This window comes from Nerophis ophidion, linkage group LG15 (genome assembly GCF_033978795.1).
Source record: "Nerophis ophidion isolate RoL-2023_Sa linkage group LG15, RoL_Noph_v1.0, whole genome shotgun sequence".
Classification (NCBI taxonomy): domain Eukaryota; kingdom Metazoa; phylum Chordata; class Actinopteri; order Syngnathiformes; family Syngnathidae; genus Nerophis; species Nerophis ophidion.
This window is the reverse complement of record NC_084625.1, coordinates 33,368,734-33,385,559: the sequence shown is the minus strand read 5'-3', so window position 1 is coordinate 33,385,559 and position 16,826 is coordinate 33,368,734. Positions and strand designations below refer to the sequence as shown.

Below are 16,826 nucleotides of genomic sequence, written 5' to 3'. Positions count from 1 at the left end.
TGTGTGGAGCCCTGCAACTTGTGATGTCACGCGCACATACTTCCGGTAAAGGCAGGGCTTTTTTATTAGCGACCAAAAGTTGCGAACTTTATCGTGGATGTTCTCTACTAAATACTTTCAGCAAAAATATGGCAATATCGCGAAATGATCAAGTATGACACATAGAATGGACCTGCTATCTCCGTTTAAATAAGAAAATCTCATTTCAGTAGGCCTTTAAGATGGTATTTTAAACTTGATGTGTGCTAAGGATAAAAAGGTCTGTCACTGCAATATCAACCAGTAAATAAGTTTAATCCAAAGTCCTCTTTTGAATCTATCACACCACCTGTAGTGCATACCTGTGTGTGTGTGTGTGTGTGTGTGTGTGTGTGTGTGTGTGTGTGTGTGTGTGTGTGTGTGTGTGTGTGTGTGTGTGTGTGTGAGTATATATATATAAATATATAGTAACACTTGAATATGGGGAACAGATTCACCATTAATTAGTTGCTTATTAACGTGCAAATTAGTCACATATTAGCGCTTAATTAGTCATTATTAAGTATGTATTGCCTTATTCTGCATGGCCTTATTTTACAACCAGTAAACAATTAAGAGTCCTCCCTCAATAACCTCAGAGTTATTGCTTATTATTAACCCTAACCCTAATCCTTATATGTTCCCCTAGTGTCCAAATATCTCTAAATTAAGTCTTTGTTACATAAAATATGTTCCCCATACTAAAGTGTCACCATATACATATATACATATACACATATATACATACACATATACAGATATATATATATGTATATATATATATATATATATATACACACACACCTTATATATATATAAATATGTGTATAAATATATATATATATATACATATATATATATATATGTATATATATATATATAATATAATAAAAGTTGGATTATAAAGGTATGTGTATATATATATATATATATATATATATATATATATTTATACACATACCTTTATAATCCAACTTTTATTTTTTTTATTGTGAATAATATTTATCAGAGTTGGATCCAATAAACAGTGATATCGGTTTTCACAAATGGACTTGTAATAAATGCCTTGCCTAACCTAAATGCCATGCACTCTCTGCAGTTGAGTAAGGAGATTCCCCTCGAGAAATAGAAATGGGCTGTTAAACTCTGGTTGAAGTTTGTTCAATTACTTAGCTGTGAAACACACACCCCCACACGCTTATTCGGTCTTCCACTTTCTTTTTCTCTCTCCAACATTCCGGCGCACCCAAAGTTAAACTGTCGTTCTTCTGCCAGTAATTATATGACGGTAGTTGTAACAGTGAAAAAAAAAAAAAACAATAAGTGTGGACCAGTTGATCATAAGCAGGGTAGGCTTTAGATGAAAAAAAAAAACAGCAATATTGAAGGAAGGCCCAGGAAGAAAAGAGTAAAAATAACATTGTTTTTATTTCTCTGCAGATACAGTACATCAAAGAGATGCAACATTCCTCGGCATCTTGCCAATTTGACAACATTTAGAGCTCTCTCTCCTTGGTGCATCTTCACTGAACTAAGAGAAATGAGGAAAGTAGAGTTGCTGCTAATAAAAGTGTTGTGCTGTGCATCAAGTGTGTTGTTTGCTTGGAAACACACACCTGACCAAATGTGTTCACTAAAGGATTACTTGGAACGGAAAATGACTGAAACCAGAGGATACTTTTAATGTAAAAGTATTTATGATGGGCAACAAAACGACCAGAATCAGGTTTTTTAAAAGCATTTTCATGTGTTTTACTCAAGGGGTGCTTTGTCTAATCTTTACAGTACAAATGTCATCATTTAAGTACAAAACCTACTGGAAGTTTGAGTATTACTTATTTTGTCATGGCATTGTGCTTCAAAGCATATTTATTTGATAAATACCGAAACGGAAAATTATGTTTTTATTAAATAAACAAATGTTTCCTGTTTTTGTGGCGATCAAGTCCATCTGGAATGTAGACTTTTGTGTATAGTCAGCATCTTGATAAAAAAAAAAAAAAACAACTCCTGATGGGAAGTTTCAAAAAAACGTTTTGGATCGTTCACATTGACATCCAAAGTAAACATGTTCTTAATATTGGTTGGTTGGTTGAAGTTTATTTCAAACATGGATACAATTTCAATATGATACATCATATATTTGTATTTCTAATATTCAAAGACTATTCTTAAGTATGTCATTTGTTTCCTTTGTAAGTGTAACTTTTCTCAATGGAAAATCATGTATCTGGACTTTTTATCAAATCTAATGGATAATATGTCACTGACAATTTTACTCTTTATAACTGCAAAGGCTCCTTATTGTGACTTGGCAGTTGTATAAACTTGCCGAAATACTATTTTACATTTTTAGATAAACTTTTACAATCAGTTGTTAGTTGTTTTTTTTTTTTTCTAGTAGTACAGTGGTAGTAGTAGTAGTGCCAGTATGTTAGTATCTACAGCGGGAGTGGCCAAACTTTTTCAAGGGCAGGATACGAAAATTTTAAAGGATGCTTTGATATATTTGTATGTTTTTTTAAAGCCATTTGACAACATTCATGTATTTTATTTATTTTAGATGTATTATGTTATAATAATGTGTATTACTTCATATATTATATGTCTGTATGTATTTTAATCAATTAACTTCAAAATAATTAAATTACTGCGTTGAGGTGGTGACTTGTCCAGAGTGTACCCCGCCTTCCGCCCGAATGCAGCTGAGATTGGCTCCAGCGACACCTCACCACCCCGAAAGGGACGAGCGGTAAAAAGTGGATGAATAATAAAATATTTTCTATGGACGGAGGGATATAATTATATATTATAATTATATGGTAAATGGGTTACACTCGGACCTTGCAGAGAGAATGAGCACGTTCAGTGGAAGGCTCAGACTCCCTAAATGTAACACGGAACGACACAGGAGGTCCTTCATACCAACAGCCATCAGACTGTATAATGCATATGTTCCTTCCTGACTGCACTTAAATGTAAAACATTTAAACCTATGGCTTGCGAGCCAGATGAGGCTCTTTTGATGACTGCATCCGAGGTGACAATGCTTAACACGATAAGTAATGAATAATTCCACTTGTAATCACAGTGTTAAAAATAACGTTCAAAATATAAAACATTCTCATGCTTTTTTATGTTCAAGAAGTTGCATCAATGGTGAGAGGTTATTTATTTATTATTGGTTAGTGTGGGGCTTCTTCAGCCCACCTAGCACCGACATGAGAACCTGTTTCAGGGTTACAATATTGTTTTATTTTTCAGTAAGTCTCTCAGTTGCTTTCCAGCAATTGTTTTTTTTTCTTTCGTTCTCGCTCGCGCTCTGGCTCCAGTTCCATCCCGGTCTCTCCTCCCGGCTGCTGCTTATAACATAGCGACAGGTGATTAGATAACAAGGCCCAGGTGGGCCATCTACGCACTCGTCGCTGATTTCGAGGCCGGTCCTGGCAACACCCTGCTTCGCTGCAGGCCCGCAGGCCACTCCCCCTCCACAGTTAGCTTCGGAATAACAATGTTATTACAAAGAATAAGAGACCAATTATACTCATAAATGTTGGTCTTACTTAAAAATGCAGTTGTGTTCTGTGTTAAAAAAAAAATTGTATGGCTCGTACGGAAATACATTTTTAAATATTTGGCTTCTTGGCTCTCTCAGCCAAAAAGGTGCCCGACCCTTGATGTATAATATATTTATATTATTCATATATATCATATATATAATATAGTATATATATATATATATATATATATATATATATATATCCTATTATTTATTATTATAATTTTTTATTGTGAGCGAACTGTGGTGCTGAATTTTCCCCAGCGATCAATAAAGTACATTCTATTCTATTATACTTGTATAGCGCTTTTCTACCTTCAAGGTACTGAAAGCGCTTTGACCCTATTTCCACATTCACCCATACACAAGGCCCTAACAACAACCCATCAGGACCAAGGGTGAAGTGTCTTGCTCGAGGACACAACGGACGGGACTAGGTTGGTAGAAGGTGGGGATTTAACCAGGAACACTCAGGTTGCTGGCACAGCCACTCTCCCAACTGCACCACGCCGTTCCCAATATATATATATATATATATATATATATATATATATATATATATATATATATATATATATATATATATATATATACATTAGGGGTGTAATGGTACACAAAAATGTTGGTTCGGTACGTACCTATATATATGTATATATATATAGATATATATATATATTTATATATATATATATATATATATATATATGTATATATATATATTAGGGGTGTAAAAGTAAACAAAAATTTCGGTTCGGAACATACCTCGGTTCAGAGGTCACAGGTCGGTTCATTTTCGGTACAGTAAGAAAACAACAAAATATACATTTTTGATTATTTATTTAACAAATTTGCTAAATCTTCCACCAAAAATATTTTTCTAAGTGGAATATTTGATGTGAAGTAATCGGAAACTTGGATTGGTCAATAATTCATAATAACATTGATTTTGATTCAATATTATGTTTTGAGCAATGACAGTTTGAAAGAAAAAAACAGCTTTGTTTTATTAGTCAACGTTGCAACTTTTTCTAAATTACATTTAGCCTTTAAGCTTTTTTATTTCACTTTTGTTTATGTTTTTGTTTATTTTGATAGTATTTTTAGAATGTGCCGTGGGCCTTTAAAACATTAGCTGTGGGCCGCAAATGGCCTCCGGGGCACACTTTTGACACCCCAGCTATAGATAAGAAAAAATAAAACTTGATAAATCTGTGGGTAAAAAGCACATCCTTGCGACGCATGCGCATTTATCATAACTCTCTCGCTCTCTCTGTCTCTGCCCCTCCTTCACGAACGTTGCTGCGTGCACCACTTTTTTTTTTTTTTTAACCCCTTCTTAGCCCTGAACGTACATTGAAAATACACACAACCCTAACTTAAAATGCCGGACATTCGAGGCATTTAAGAAACTCCACCTGGACAGCTCCGCAAAGAGAACATATCCCGTGAAAAAAGGAGGTGTGGTCAGTCTATCATAGCCCAGTCATTGCTAGCATGCCGTGTGTTGTTGTTTTTTTGATTGATTGAAACTTTTATTAGTAGATTGCACAGTACAGTACATTTTCCGTACAATTGACCACTAAATGGTAACACCCGAATAAGTTTTTCAACTTGTTTAAGTCGGGGTCCACGTAAATCAATTCATGGTGCCTCAGTTTGCATTGTTTACACAACGTGTGGTGCGCTACTTAATATGTCCGTGTCGTTCGGTACACCTCCGAACCGAACCGAAACCCCCGTACCGAAGCGGTTCAATACAAATACACGTACCGTTACAATCCTAATATATATTGTATATACATATATATACACATATATACATACACATATATATACACGTTTATATACACACATATATATACATAAACATAATCATATGCAGTCAAGAAAATAAGTATTTGAACACCCTGCTATTTTGCAAGTTCTCCCACTTAGAAATCATGAAGGAGTCTGAAATGTTCACGATAGGTGCATGTACACTGTATGAGAGATAACCTAAAAAGAAAAATCCAGAAATCACAATCTATGATTTTTTTTAACAATTTATTTGTGTGATACTGCTGAAAATAAGTATTTGAACACCTGTCTATCAGCTAGAATTCTGACCCTCAAAGACCTGTTAGTCCGCCTTTAAAAGTCCTCCTCCACGCCACTGTATTATCCTAAATCAGATGCACCTGTGTGAGGTCGTTAGCTGCAAAACGACACCAGTCCACCCCATCCAATCAGTAAAACCCAAACGTTCAGCATGGCTAAGAGCAAAGAGCTGTCCAAAGACACCAGAGACAAAATTGTACAACTCCACAAGGATGGAAAGGGCTCTGAAGAAATTGCCGAGCAGCTTGGTGAAAAAAGGTCCACTGTTGGAGCAATCATTACAAAATGGAAGAAGCTAAACATTACGGCCAACCTCAATCGGAGTGGAGCCCCACGCAAGATATCACCTTGTGGGGTTTCAATGATGCTAAGAAATGTGAGGAATCAGCCCAGGACTACACGGCAGGACTTGGTCAATGACCTGAAAAGAGCTGGGACCACTGTTTCCATGGTCACTGTTGGTAATACACTAAGACAGTGGTTCTTAACCTGGGTTCGATTGAACCCTAGGGGTTCGGTGAGTCGGCCTCAGGGGTTCGGCGGAGCCTCCGCCGCTGAGGTCAAGACACACCAGACTCATTGTGTAAATAAATACTTCTCCCTATCGGCGTATTATGGATACGGCAACAGCAGAAGTCATACTGATTTGCAGGTGTGCAATTTGTTGTGAGTTCATGGACTGTGTTGGTTTTGTTCTTTGAACAAGGTGGTGTTCATGCACGGTTCATTTTGGGCATAACTTTGTTTTGAATTTGAAAAAAACCCATTTAATTATTTACTAAAGAAGGGTTCCGTGAATGCGCGTATGAAACTGGTGGGGTTCGGTACCTTCAACAAGGTTAAGAGCCACTGCACTAAGACGTCATGGTTTGAAATCATGCATGGCATGTGGAAGGTTCCCCTGCTTAAACCAGCACATGTTAAGGCCCATCTTAAGTTTGCCAATGACTGTTTGGATGATCCAGAGGAGTCATGGGAGAAAATTTTGTGGACAGATGAGACCAAAACTGACCTTTTTGGTCATAATTCCAAACACACGTGTTTGGAGGAAGAAGACTGATGCGTACCATCCCAAGAACACCATCCCTACTGTGAAGCATTGGGGTGGTAGCATCATGCTTTGGGGGTGTTTTTCTGCTCATGGTACAGGACGACTGTACTGTATTAAGGAGAGGATGACTGCAGCCGTGTGAGATTTTGGCCAAAAACCTCCTTCCCTCAGTCAAATCATTGAAGATGAGTCGTGGCTGGATCTTCCAACATGACAATGACCCAAAGCACACAGCCAGGCAAACCAAGAAGTGGCTTCGTAAGAACCATATCAAGGTTCCGGAGTGGCCTAACCAGTCTCCAGACCTAAATCCAATTGAAAATCTTTGGAGGGAGCTGAAAGTCTGTGTTACTCAACGACAGCCCAGAAACCTGACTGATCTACAGAAGATCTGTGTGGAGGACTGGCCCAAAACCTGGTGAAAAACTACAGGAACCATTGACCTCTGTAATTGCAAACAAAGGCTACTCTACCAAATATTAATGTTGGTGTTCAAATACTTATTTTCAGTTTCATCACACAAATAAATTGTTAAAAAATCCTGGATTGGGATTTCTGGATTTTTAGGTTATCTCTCATACAGTGGACATGCACCTACCATGAAAATTTCAGACGCCTCCATTATTTCTAAGTGGGAGAACTTGCAAAATAGCAAGGTGTTTGTGGAGAGGCGGAGAAGACGGGCCGACAGCGGGGTAGCAGTCCTACCCAAGATGGCGGCCAGGAGGCGGAGTATGCAGCGGAGCGGAGAGGCGGGGCACGCTTGGAGCAACACTGCAGCCATCAGAGTCAGGTGCATAAACCACACACCTGCTTCCAATCCCTGGATCTTCTCCTGCTGTTAAAAAGGGGAGAAGGAGGAGCGATCGTGGCAGAAGACGGAGGAGAAACTGCAACAACGAAAGACAACGAGACCGACCAGAAGAAGGATGAGCCCGAGAAGAAGACGCAGTCAACGGCCACCAAAAGGCGCGCCGAGACGAGCAGGAAAAGAGGTCGCGCTAGAAATTGGCGCGACTGACTGGGACCAAAGCATGTTTATTGAAATAATAAACGAGGGTCAAACCTGCTACAATGCGTCTTGTATCGATGGTCCCTGGAACCCACACGATGACGGCTGGAGACCTGTCACAGTGTTCAAATACTTATTTTCTTCACTGTACATACACATACTGTATATGTACACATACACATACATATATATATATATATATATATATATATATATATATATATATATATATATATATATATATATATATATATATATATATATATATAGTATATATATATATATATATATATATATATATACACACACACACACATATACATACATATATATACAAACCCCGTTTCCATATGAGTTGAGAAATTGTGTTAGATGTAAATATAAACCTGAATACAATGATTTGCAAATCATTTTCAACCCATGTTCAATTGAATGCACTACAAAGTCAAGATATTTGATGTTCAAACTCATAAACTTTATTTTTTTTTTGCAAATAATCATTAACTTAGAATTTCATGGCTGCAACAGGTGCCAAAGTAGTTGGGAAGGGGCATGTTCACCACTGTGTTTCATGGCCTTTCCTTTTAACAACACTCAGGAAATGTTTGGGAACTGAGGAGACACATTTTTTAAGCTTCTCAGGTGGAATTTGTTCCCATTCTTGTTTTATGTACAGCTTAAGTTGTCCAACAGTCCGGGGGTCTCAGTTGAGGTATTTTAGGCTTCGTAATGCGCCACACATTTTTAATGGGAGACAGGTCTGGACTACAGGCAGGCCAGTCTAGTACCCGCACTCTTTTACTATAAAGCCACGCTGATGTAACACGTGGCTTGGCATTGTCATGCTGAAATAAGCAGGGGCATCCATGGTAACGTTGCTTGGATGGACACATATGTTGCTCCAAAACCTGTATGTACCTTTCAGCATTAATGACGCATTCACAGATGCGTAAGTTACCCATGCCTTGGGCACTAATACCATCACAGATGCTGGCTTTTCAACTTTGCGACTATAACAATCCGGATGGTTCTTTTCCTCTTTGGTCCGGAGGACACGACGTCCACAGTTTCCAAAAACAATTTGAAATGTGGACTCGTCAGACCACAGAACACTTTTCCACTTTGTATCAGTCCATCTTAGATGAGCTCAGGCCCAGTGAAGCCAACGGCGTTTCTGGGTGTTGTTGATAAACGGGTTTCGCCTTGCATACGAGAGTTTTAACTTGCACTTACAGATGTAGCGACCAAATGTAGTCGCTGACAGTGGGTTTCTGAGGTGTTCCTGAGCCCATGTGGTGATATCCTTTACACACTGGTGTTGCTTGTTGATGCAGTACAGCCTTAGGGATCGAAGGTCACGAGTTTAGCTGCTTACGTGCAGTGATTTCTCTAGATCCTCTGAACCCTCTGATGATATTACGGAGCGTAGATGGTGAAATCCCTAAATTCCTTGCAATAGGTGGTTGAGAAAGGTTAAAACTGCTCACGCATTTGTTGACAAAGTGGTGACCCTAGCCCCATCCTTGTTTGTCAATGAGTGAGCATTTAATGGAATCTACTTTTATACCCAATCATGGCACCCACCTGTTCCGAATTTGCCTGTTCACCTGTGGGATGTTCCAAATAAGTGTTTGATCAGAATTCCTCAACTTTATCAGTATTTATTGCCACCTCTCTCAACTTCTTTGGCACGTGTTGCTGGCATCAAATTCTAATGTTAATAATTATTTGCAAAGAAAAAAAAAGTTTATGAGTTTGAACATTGAATATGTTGTCTTTGTAGCATATTCAACTGAATATGGGTTAAATATTATTTGCAAATCATTGTACTCCGTTTATATTTACATCTAACACAATTTCCCAACTCATATGGAAACAGGGTTTGTATAAACATATATATATATATATATATATATATATATATATATATATATATATATATATATATGTATATATACATATATACATATTATATATATATATATATATATATATATATATATATATATACACATACCCATATAAACACACATATACACATTCATATATACACATGTATATACGCACACACACACACACACGTACAGCGGGGCAAAAAAGTATTTAGTCAGCCACCGATTGTGCAAAACTCCCACTTAAAATGATGACAGAGGTCTGTAATTTTCATCATAGGTACACTTCAACTGTGAGAGACAAAATGTGAAAAACAAATCCAGGAATTACATTGTAGGAATTTAAAGAATTTATTGGGAAATTATGGTGGAAAATAAGTATTTGGTCAACCATTCAAAGCTCTCACTGATAGAAGGAGGTTTTGGCACAAAATCTCACGATACATGGCCCCATTCATTCTTTCCTTATCACGGATCAATCGTCCTGTCCCCTTAGCAGAAAAACAGCCCCAAAGCATGATGTTTCCACCCCCATGCTTCACAGTAGGTGTGGTGTTCTTGGGATGCAACTCAGTATTCTTCTTCCTCCAAACACGACGAGTTGAGGTTGTACCAAAATGGATACATGGATGATACAGCATAGGATTGGGAGAATGTCATGTGGTCAGATGAAACCAAAATATAACTTTTAGGTATAAACTCAACTCGTCGTGTTTGGGGGAAAAAGAATACTGAGTTGCATCCCAAGAACACCAGACCTACTGTGAAGCATGGGGGTGGAAACATCATGCTTTGGGGCTGTTTTTTCTGCTAAGCGGACAGGACGATTGATCCGTGTTAAGGAAAGAATGAATGGGGCCATGTATCGTGAGATTTTGAGCCAAAACCTCCTTCCATCAGTGAGAACTTTGAATTGTTGACCAAATACTTATATTCCACCATAATTTACGGATAAATTCTTTAAAATTCCTACAATGTGAATTCCTGGATTTTTTTTCTTCACATTCTGTCTCTCACAGTTGAAGTGTACCTATGAAATTACAGACCTCTGTCATCATTTTAAGTGGGAGAACTTGCACAATTGGTGGTTGAATAAAAAAATGTTTGCCCCACTGTGTGTGTGTGTGTGTGTGTGTGTGTGTGTGTGTGTGTGTGTGTGTGTGTATATATATATATATATATATATATATATATATATATATATATATATATATATATATATATATATATATATATATATATATATATATATATAATGAACAAAGTGCAAAGCCATAGGCTCACCCAATTTCAGTAAATAACTTACATTTGGAGCACAGCATCGTCGTTCTCACAGCTTTTTGAATGTTAGAGGTAGAGAGCGTTTTAATGTAGAGTTATATATTTTTTTTTTTATAAAGGCACAAAAAACAGGTCGGGTATTGAGAAACTTTCATTTATGAATATAAAACTTAGCCAATGAGGTTGCAAAGGTAAAAAGCCGCAATTACATCTCCCAGCACAAGATTCCTAGGTTGTGACGTCATATGTATGCGCCTTGATCGTTTGACCACACTTTCGGTTCAGCATTCACAGGCCAAGTCTTCCGTAGATTTAGTATTATTTATAGTTAAAGTTAGGCCTTCGAGGGTATCATAATGGCGTACACGCAGATATTAAACATGCTGCATCGTATTTTCGGGCCAAAAGCGACGCAGACGTTCAGGCTAGCTTCAACAAGTCGCGCACACAGGACACAGTCAGTGTTGTCGACCTTCTGCTGCAGGGTCGAAGCTTCTTGTGGTCCTTTTCGTGCTTATAGGTACTTCCTGCAGCCACGGAGAACTATTCACGTCGACTCCAGCGTGAGAAATAAAAGTGAGGAGAGAGAGGTTGGACAGAAGTCTGTGGCCAAGTACCCACGCAGCACCGCCAAGGCGACTGCAAGCAAAGGTAAACAAACACTTGTCCAGGCACCCCATGGGCATCATTCTCATTCAAAGTATGCCAACACACATTTAATCTTTGCTCGTTTTAAATATTCCAGTTTGTAATAATTAAACATATTGGTTGGAATTGAACAATCATTAGTGGAAATATAATTTTGGATAATCAAATTCTGTCATTCATCATCATTATCCTTTTAAAACTAAAACTGGACCAAAACGAACCCTCTTTTTTGTTTTTTGTATATCTTAAATGTTGAAGTACCACTTCATAGTCACATATACACACACACACAGTCGGTGTGGTGAAACTACCCTCTGCATTTGACCCATCTCCATGTTCCACCCCCTGGGAGGTGAGGGGAGCAGCAGCGGTGGCCGCGCTCGGGAATCATTTTGGTGATTTAACCCCCAATTCCAACCCTTGATACTGAAAGCCAAGCAGGGAGGTAATGGGTCCCATTTTTATCGTCTTTGGCATGACCCAGCCGGGGTTTGAACTCACGACCTGCCCAATCTCAGGGCGGACACTCTAATGTGCAGTACACCAAATAAGTAACATTTAACACAATAATTTATTGTGTCTAATTAAAATAGTATGCGTAGTGATTACATATAAATAAATATACAATATACCGTAAATACCAGGGCTGGGAATCTTTGGGTGTCCCACGATTCGATTCAATATCGATTCGATAATTTATCGATTTTTTTCAATTTGATTCGATTTTCGATTCAAAAACGATATTTTTCCGATTCAAAAGGATTCTGTATTCATTCAATTTCAGCAGGATCTACCCCAGTCTGCTGACATGCTAGCAGAGTAGTAGATTTTCTAAAAAAAAAAAGCTTTTATAATTGTAAAGGACAATGTTTTATCAACTGATTGCAATAATGTAAATTTGTTTTGACTATTAAACGAACCAAAAATATGACTTATTTTATCTTTGTGAAAACATTGGACACAGTGTGTTGTCAAGCTTATGAGATGCGATGCAAGTGTAAGCCACTGTGACACTATTGTCCTTTTTTTTATTTTTTATAAATGTCTAATAATAATGTCAGTGAGGGATTTTTAATCACTGCTATGCTGAAATTATAACTAATATTAATACTGTTGTTGATAATATTCATTTTTGTTTCACTACTTTTGGTTTGTTCTGTGTCGTGTTTGTATCTCCTCTCAATAGCTCTGTTTATTGCAGTTCTGAGTGTTGCTGGGTCAGGTTTTTGTTTTGTAATCGGATTGCATTGTTATTGTATTGCTGTGTAGTAGTTTGTTGGATTGATTAAAAAATTAAAAAAAATCAAAATGTATTTTTTAAAAATGAGAATCGATTCTGAATCGCACAATGTATTCAATTTGATTCGTATTCAAATCGACTTTTCCCACACCCCTAATAAATACTATACAATTAGCATTATGCGGGTGCATTTCAAGGCCCTGCGATGAGATGGCGACTTGTCCAGGGTGTTCCCCGCCTTACGCCCGAATGCAGCTGAAATATGTTCCAGCGACCCCAAAAAGGGACAAGTGGTAGAAAATGGATGGATGGAATGTGCATTTCAATAAATGTGAATATTTTTGAAAATGAGTTTAAGTGTCTGTGATGAGGTGGCGACTTGTCCAGGGTGTACCCCGCCTTCCACCCGAATGCAGCTGAGATAGGTTCCAGCGACCCCAAAAAGGGACAAGTGGTAAAAAATGGATGGATGGGTGGATGGAAGGTGCATTTCAATAAATGTGAATATTTTTGAAAATGAGTTTAAGTGTCTGCGATGAGATGGCGACTTGTCCAGGGTGTACGACGCCTTCCGCCCGAATGCAGCTGAGATAGGCACCAGCGCCCCCAAAAAGGGATAAGTGGTAGAAAATGGATGGATGGATGGTTGGATGGATGGATGGATGGATGGATGGAAGGTGCATTTCAATAAATGTGAATATTTTAAAAAATTGGTTTAAGTGTCTGCGATGAGGTAGCGACTTGTCCAGGGTGTATGCCGCCTTCTGCCCGATTGTAGCTGAGATAGGCACCAGCGCCCCCCGCAACCCCAAAGGGAATAAGCGGTAGAAAATGGATGGATTGATGGAGTTTAAGTGCTGGATACATTTTTTTAAAGTTGTGCAGTTGGGAGAGTGGCCGTGCCAGCAACCTTAGGGTTCCTGGTTCAATCCCCACCTTCTACCAACCTCGTCACGCCTGTTGTGTCCTTGAGCAAGACACTTCACCCTGGCTCCTGATGGTTCATGGTTAGGGCCTTGCATGGCAGCTCCCGCAATCAGTGTATGGGTGAATGTGGAAATAGTGTCAAAGCGCTTTGAGTACCTTGAAGGTAGAAAAGCGTTAAACAAGTATAACCCATTTACCATTTAAAAACTGAATAATTTCTCAACTTATGGATGCTTTTAATGATCATAGCTTTGGTAATGATATAAAATATTCCTATCATTAAAAAAAATTCAATATTGTAAACTATGTAAAATGATGGCTTACTCTCTCTTTTTTGGTCTCTTAGATTGAGTCGAACTCCTGATATCAAGTCACTTTTGCACAATATTGACATTTTTTGACATGTCAATCTGAGTTATTGATATGGTGGTGTTGTTACATAATGCCATTACCCTCATGTAAGAGGTATGATGTTCTAATGTATTCTACAAGATATTTTTCATGTTTTGCAGTGAAAGAAGCTGGCAGAGATTTCTCCTACTTGATAGTCGTACTCATCGGGCTCGGAGTGACAGGTAACTTCAGCCAATCAGAAATTAATTATTTGACTCATTATCAGCCATATGGCATTATGCAATAATTGTTCTTTATGTCGCAGGTGGTCTTCTGTTTGTCGTCTTTCAGGAACTGTTTTCTTCCTCCAGTCCAAATAAAGTCTACGGGAAAGCGTTTGACAAAGTCCGATTACACCCAGAGGCAAATAAAACGCTTGTACATAGTTGTGGCTATACAGTATTTTAACAGGTATTGACAAATATTAATTTATTTATTTATACAGGTCATCGGCGCATTCGGAGAACCGCTCAAGTGCTACGGTGAGATTACCCGCCGAGGAAGACGACAACATATCAGGTTGGAACATTTGATTACGAAACAAAACTTATTCATACACTACAATGTGGCTATTCACCAGTTGTTGTTTTTTTTAAATCATGTAACTGTATTGTTTTATCTCCGTAGTCATTCAGAGTTCCTGAAGGAGGGAATAAAGCACATGCGACTAAAGTTTTACATTGAAGGATCAGAGCCAGGTCTTAAAGGCACAGTGCACTCAGAGTCAAAAGAGGTTTGTATTGTATAGAATTATCTAACTAGTACATGCAACATTATATTGTTAAAGAAAAATGGAATTGCTTGTCATTTTTCAGAATCCGGAAACAGGAAAATATGAGTTCCGGTACATATTTGTAGACATTGACACCTACCCAAGGAGGAACATAATTGTGGAAGATAATCGATGATGATAATGGAAACAAATAAAATTACTAATCCACTCAGTGAACAGAGCTGGCTAATAATTCATGTTGTGCTATAAATGTGGTTAAAAAAAATAGCAGAGATGCAAATTTAACCATTACATAAAATGATTACAGTTTTTGTATGAAAAATAAATGACTGTAAAATATCATTTTAATCTGCTGCAAACATTTTTTATTTTTACATTTTTAATTGTTTGATTAACATTTTTAAGTGCTGTACAAATGATCTTAAAAGTTATTTGAAAGCTGCCCTATACAATACATTTATAAGCATTAGTATTAGTGTGCGCGTGTGTTTTTCACAGTTGAAACAAAAAAAAGTTTTCCGTGCAAAGGTTTTTTTTATTCCAGCAATTGGCTTTACAAGGTGAATCTAATATCTGACATCGGCTCATAACATGCAACTCAAGCCTTATGTTGATATAAATGTGATGATCATGGCTTACAGCTCATGAAAACTTTGAAATGTAAAACAATTGGGGGGTTTCAAAAAGTAAGCCGTGATCATTATAGAATTATATCATATCTCACTTTGCATGTAAGTAGTTAGTGTTATATAGTAATATAACATTTGAAGTTAAATCGCTAAAGATTAATGGACTTTTGCACAATATTCTAATTCAGTGGTTCTCAGATGGGGGTACGCGTACCCCTGGGGGTACTTGAAGGTATGCCAAGGGGTACGTGAGATTTTTCAAAAATATTCTAAAAATAGCAACAATTCAAAAATCCTTTATAAATATATTTATTCAATAATACTTCAACAAAATATGAATGTAAGTTCATAAACTGTGAAAAGAAATGCAACAATGCAATATTCAGTGTTGACAACTAGATTTTTTGTGGACATGTTCGTTGGCCCTGCGATGAGGTGGCGACTTGTCCAGGGTGTACCACGCCTTCCGCCCGATTGAAGCTGAGATAGGCGCCAGCGGCCCCCGCGACCCCACAAGGGAATAAGCGGTAGAAAATGGATGGGATGGATGGATGAATGTTCCATAAATATTGATGTTAAAGATTTTATTTTCTGTGAAGAAATGTTTAGAATTAAGTTCATGAATCCAGATGGATCTCTATTGCAATGCCCAAAGAGGGAACTTTAAGTGGATGATTACTTTTATGTGTAGAAATCTTTATTTATAATTGATTCACTTGTTTATTTTTCAACATGTTTTTAGTTATTTTTATATCTTCTTTTTCTAAATAGTTCAAGAAAGACCACTACAAATTAGCAATATTTTGCACTGTTATACAATTTAATAAATCAGAAACTGGTGACAAGGTGCTGTATTTTAGTTCTTTATCTCTTTTTTTCAACCAAAAATGCTTTGCTCTGATTAGGGGGTAGTTGAATTAAAAAAAATATTCACAGGGGGTACATCACTGAAAAAGGGTTGAGAACCACTGTTCTAACTTTTTGACTTTCACCTGTATTATCAACTTCCATAAGTTTTAACTGGTTGTTATTGACAACGGCCACTAGGAAACGACAAATCGCGAAATAATGTACTTTAATGTGGAAAATCCGATCTATTTTTAAATTCCTTGAATCCAACGGATTACCAGCGTTTACATCGCTGTTACGAATCGATGAGTGTTCCACAATATGATCGTTGTTGGAAAAAGTAAATCATTCAAGAGCGTCTCCCTAGAAATGTGCAAAATTTGTTCTTTAACCCTGTGGCGCTTTCTCGGACCCATGTAAATTTGACACAATGCATTTTTAAATCGTTTTCAAAAAGGTCACATTCATCCATCATAATAAAAAAATGTTTTGTCTGG

At 37.4% G+C, this 16,826-nt stretch overlaps 2 protein-coding genes across 2 annotated transcripts in view; both read left to right on the top strand.

The window, feature by feature from the left end:
* neto1l (neuropilin (NRP) and tolloid (TLL)-like 1, like) overlaps nucleotides 1-1,601 on the top strand; it is a 264,930-nt gene extending 263,329 nt beyond the window's left edge. Inside the window, exon 13 of the mRNA XM_061922057.1 lies at nucleotides 1,459-1,601. The gene's annotated coding sequence lies outside the window, so the exon portion shown is untranslated. The remainder of the gene's footprint in view (nucleotides 1-1,458) is intronic.
* A 9,534-nt stretch (nucleotides 1,602-11,135) lies between these two features.
* timm21 (translocase of inner mitochondrial membrane 21) lies at nucleotides 11,136-15,067 on the top strand. Its single transcript, XM_061922051.1, has 6 exons — nucleotides 11,136-11,561; nucleotides 14,238-14,300; nucleotides 14,384-14,481; nucleotides 14,564-14,637; nucleotides 14,746-14,851; nucleotides 14,934-15,067. Exons 1-6 carry the CDS (start codon nucleotides 11,267-11,269, stop codon nucleotides 15,024-15,026), a joined length of 729 nt encoding a protein of 242 aa, XP_061778035.1. The 5' UTR covers nucleotides 11,136-11,266; the 3' UTR covers nucleotides 15,027-15,067.
* The last annotated feature ends 1,759 nt before the right edge of the window (nucleotides 15,068-16,826 follow it).

What these genes read in the sequence shown, in the direction of transcription:
- timm21 (XM_061922051.1), top strand. Translation starts at nt 11,267, where the DNA reads ATGGCGTACACGCAGATATTAAACATGCTGCATCGTATTTTCGGGCCA. An exon ending in CAAGGCGACTGCAAGCAAAG is followed by an intron (nt 11,562 to 14,237) that starts GTAAACAAACAC and finishes CATGTTTTGCAG; the next exon opens with TGAAAGAAGCTGGCAGAGAT. An exon ending in GGAAGACGACAACATATCAG is followed by an intron (nt 14,638 to 14,745) that starts GTTGGAACATTT and finishes TTATCTCCGTAG; the next exon opens with TCATTCAGAGTTCCTGAAGG.